Source organism: Mesitornis unicolor, unplaced genomic scaffold, assembly GCF_000695765.1.
Source record: "Mesitornis unicolor isolate BGI_N332 unplaced genomic scaffold, ASM69576v1 scaffold31352, whole genome shotgun sequence".
Lineage (NCBI taxonomy): Eukaryota > Metazoa > Chordata > Aves > Mesitornithiformes > Mesitornithidae > Mesitornis > Mesitornis unicolor.
Genome location: NW_010167657.1, coordinates 61786 through 65401, shown reverse-complemented (window position 1 = coordinate 65401; position 3616 = coordinate 61786). Strand labels below are relative to the sequence as shown.

The 3616-nt window shown below is 62.7% G+C and overlaps 1 protein-coding gene across 1 annotated transcript; it reads left to right on the top strand.

Annotated features, from left to right (window-relative positions):
• The first annotated feature begins 6 nt into the window (after positions 1 to 6).
• LOC104536211 (steroid 17-alpha-hydroxylase/17,20 lyase) lies at positions 7 to 3258 on the top strand. The gene is made up of 8 exons (XM_010178769.1): positions 7 to 111; positions 617 to 755; positions 1306 to 1535; positions 1733 to 1819; positions 1920 to 2129; positions 2392 to 2561; positions 2632 to 2735; positions 2862 to 3258. Exons 1-8 carry the CDS (start codon positions 16 to 18, stop codon positions 3128 to 3130), a joined length of 1305 nt encoding a protein of 434 aa, XP_010177071.1. The 5' UTR covers positions 7 to 15; the 3' UTR covers positions 3131 to 3258.
• The last annotated feature ends 358 nt before the right edge of the window (positions 3259 to 3616 follow it).

Below are 3616 nucleotides of genomic sequence, written 5' to 3'. Positions count from 1 at the left end.
CTCTACGCCCTCTGGATGGGCTCCCACTATGTCGTGGTGGTCAACAGCTACCGGCACGCCAAGGAGGTGCTGCTGAAGAAGGGAAAGGCTTTCGCTGGACGGCCCCACACTGTGAGTTGGGAGAAGGTTTCAGGGGACCCCCTCCCACTGTGGTGAGGGGTGAGGTGGGGGTTGCTCACAAGAGAGGCGCCAGCACCCAGCAGGGTCCATCTGCTCTTCCAACCCTGCCTGCAGCAAGGGCATGGGGGGCAGACTCTCTCTGCCCTCTTTCCTGGGCCAAATCCTGTGCACCCTCCATCCTGAGGGTGCCAGTTCCTCCCTGGGGCTGGCTGCATCTCGGGGTGTGGGGATGTGGGTTCAGGTACCACCAGGCTCCCTGCACCCCCTAATTTTCCTGAGCACCCCAGCCCTTGTCCCTGGCTTCTGTTCCCAGACCTCTCCATCAGACCCCGCAGGGTAGAAGCAAAGCTGATGGCCCAGGCTTTGCCCACCAGGACTAACCACCAGCCCCTCAGACTGTCCCTGGGATGAGATGTTCACCCTCCTTCCCAGCATTGCCCCTCTCTGGCACACAGACCCCTGCAGCAGGGTGACCCTGGGTCTGTCTGCCCTACAGGTGACCACGGACCTGCTGTCCCGGGGGGGCAAGGACATCGCCTTTGCCAGCTACGGGCCCCTCTGGAAGTTCCAGCGCAAGCTGGTGCACGCCGCCCTTTCCATGTTCGGGGAGGGCTCGCTTGCCCTCGAGAGGATCAGTAAGTGCCCCCCAGCCCCCTCTCAGCTCGGTCTCCCTCCTGTGCTTGATCCTGGCTGGATTTTTCCTTTCTCTGTGCCCTGGTCCCGTGGGAACAAAGGGGTAACTCATTGGCTCAGCCCAAACTTCCCAGCACCCCTCCAATTTCCCTAGCAGGGGCTTGATCCCTCTCTCTCCACCCCCAGTACTTTACTGACACCTCTCCCTGTGCCTTTTCCACCCTGAGCTTTGGCTCCCCTTGCTCACAGTTGGGGAAACTGAGGCACAGAGCCGGCTCCTGACCCCCTGAGCTCCTCACTCCACCCAGGAGGAGCATCAAGTCACACACAGAAACTTCCCTGCCCTTCATCCTCTCTGCTTCTCCTGAGCACCCCGCGTGGTCCCTTTTGCCCATCCCAGCCCCTTGGGGCTCATCCCTGGCCTCGGGGTGCTCTCTGCAGGCTGTTCAACCTGAATGAGAGGGGGGACCCCTCCTTCCAGCTCCCAGCTGCCCTCTCGCACCCTCTCGGCTTCACCATCACTGCCTGTCCTGTCTCTCCCCTCCATCCCAGTCTGCCGGGAGGCTGCGTCCCTGTGTGACACACTCAGTGCTGTGCAGGATACAGCCCTGGACATGGCCCCCGAGCTCACACGGGCCGTCACCAATGTGGTCTGCTCCCTCTGTTTCAACTCCTCGTACCGGCGCGGGGACCCCGAGTTTGAGGCCATGCTGGAGTACAGCCAGGGCATCGTGGACACCGTGGCCAAGGAGAGCTTGGTGGACATCTTCCCCTGGCTCCAGGTGAGCAGGGACACAGGGACTGCTTTTTCCTCTCACCTCAGAAGAGAGGAAGGAGCTGAGCTGTGTCCTGCAGGAGAGTGCCACCTGAGCCCCCCAGGGTTAGCAGTACCGTGGAGGGCATGGAATGACTCCCTGGGGGCCTGCAAAGGCAGTGCTGAGCTGGAGCCCTTTGCTGTAACAGGGTTTTTCTCCCCCAGGTCTTCCCCAACAAGGACCTAGCCCTGCTGAAGAGATGCGTCAAGGTCCGGGACCAGCTGCTGCAGCAGAAGTTCACCGAACACAAGGTGCCAAGGGGGCCAGGACAGGGAGGTGCTCAGGAGCTGCTGGAGCTGGGGTGGGGGGACCGTGCCCAGGACAGCCTGGCTCATGCGTGTCCCCTGGCAGGAATCCTTCTGTGGGGACACCGTGAGGGACCTCATGGATGCTCTCTTGCAAGTGAGGCTCAGCACCGAGAACACCAGCCCCCCAGCACCGGGGCTGGAGCTGACGGACGACCACCTCCTCATGACAGTGGGGGACATCTTTGGGGCTGGCGTGGAGACCACCACAACCGTGCTCAAGTGGGCTGTGCTCTACCTGCTCCACTACCCCGAGGTAGGGTCTGTGCCCCACAGCATGGGGCCTGGGCTCCCTTCAGTGCCAGGGACATCATGGGGGGCTTTGGGGAAGGCAGGTGCCAACAGCGATGTCAGCCTTTGTGAATCAGCAGGATCAGGCTGTGGACACTTTACTTCTGCCCTGCACAACCTGGCGGGATGCGCTGGCAATGCTGGGTGTACCCCACTGCCACGGGGAGCTCCCATGCATGGGGCAGCCCCCTCCCCAGGCTCACGCCCAGTCCTCGCTCCCCTCCCAGGTCCAGAGGAAGATCCAGGAGGAGATGGACCAGAAAATTGGCCTGGCGCGCCACCCCCACCTCAGTGACCGCCCGCTGCTGCCCTATCTTGAGGCCACCATCAGCGAAGTGCTGCGCATCCGGCCCGTGTCCCCCCTGCTCATCCCGCACGTGTCCCTTGCTGACACCAGGTGAGACCCCAGGGGCACGGGCAGAGACCACGGGAGGCAGCAACCGTCTCACCCTGTGTTTGCCTTGCAGCATTGGGGAATACTCCATCCCCAAGGGCACCAGGGTGGTCATCAACCTCTGGTCCGTGCACCACGATGAGAAGGAGTGGGACAAGCCCGAGGAGTTCAATCCCGGTGGGTTGGGTGCTCACCAGGGGGCAGAGGGGTGGGTGTGGCCAGAGAGGGGCCAGGCTGAGGTCAGGGGAGGTTTGGTGGAGGAGGGATCCCTGCTGACACCCGTGGTGCCCCTTCCTCTTGCAGGCCGCTTCCTGGACGAGCAGGGCCAGCACATCCACTCGCCCTCTCCCAGCTACCTGCCCTTTGGGGCCGGCATCCGCGTCTGCCTGGGTGAAGTCCTGGCCAAGATGGAGCTCTTCCTCTTCCTGGCCTGGCTGCTGCAGAGGTTCACACTCGAGTGCCCCCGGGACCAGCCCCTGCCCTCGCTGGAGGGCAAGTTTGGTGTCGTGCTGCAGGTGCAGAGCTTCCAGGTGAAGGCCAGGCTGCGGGACGCCTGGCGAGCGGCCTGGTGACAGGGACAGCCCTGGATCCTCAGTGCTGGGGTGGGGTGGGATGAGATGGGATGGGATGAGACCATGGAAGCTGTGCCTTGCCTGCTCCATGGGTGTGGGGTTGTCCAGATAAAACTGTTCCCAACACAGTATGGCTCTGGCTATTTTTTGGGCAAGCGATGGAGGGCAGGGAAGGTGGGAAGGTGCTTGAGATGTATGGTGGCTCCCCCAGTGAGCACAGGGAGGCCATAGCTCCTCTGTGGGGAACAGGAACCACTCTTTCACCCCTCCCAGGGATGGGGGGGGGGGCTACACCCAGAGACAACCATGGGCTGTGGAGATTGGCCACCAGCATGGGTGGTGGGGGAGAAGGGCTCACCCCAGCCATGTAAGGGGGAAAAAGTGACCATTGGGCAGTCAAGGGGTTAGGGATGCCCAGGCTGTGCCCAGTGGCTGTGACCCCACATGGGTGATCCAGTCTGGCCCCTGCCTCAGTTTCCCCACTGG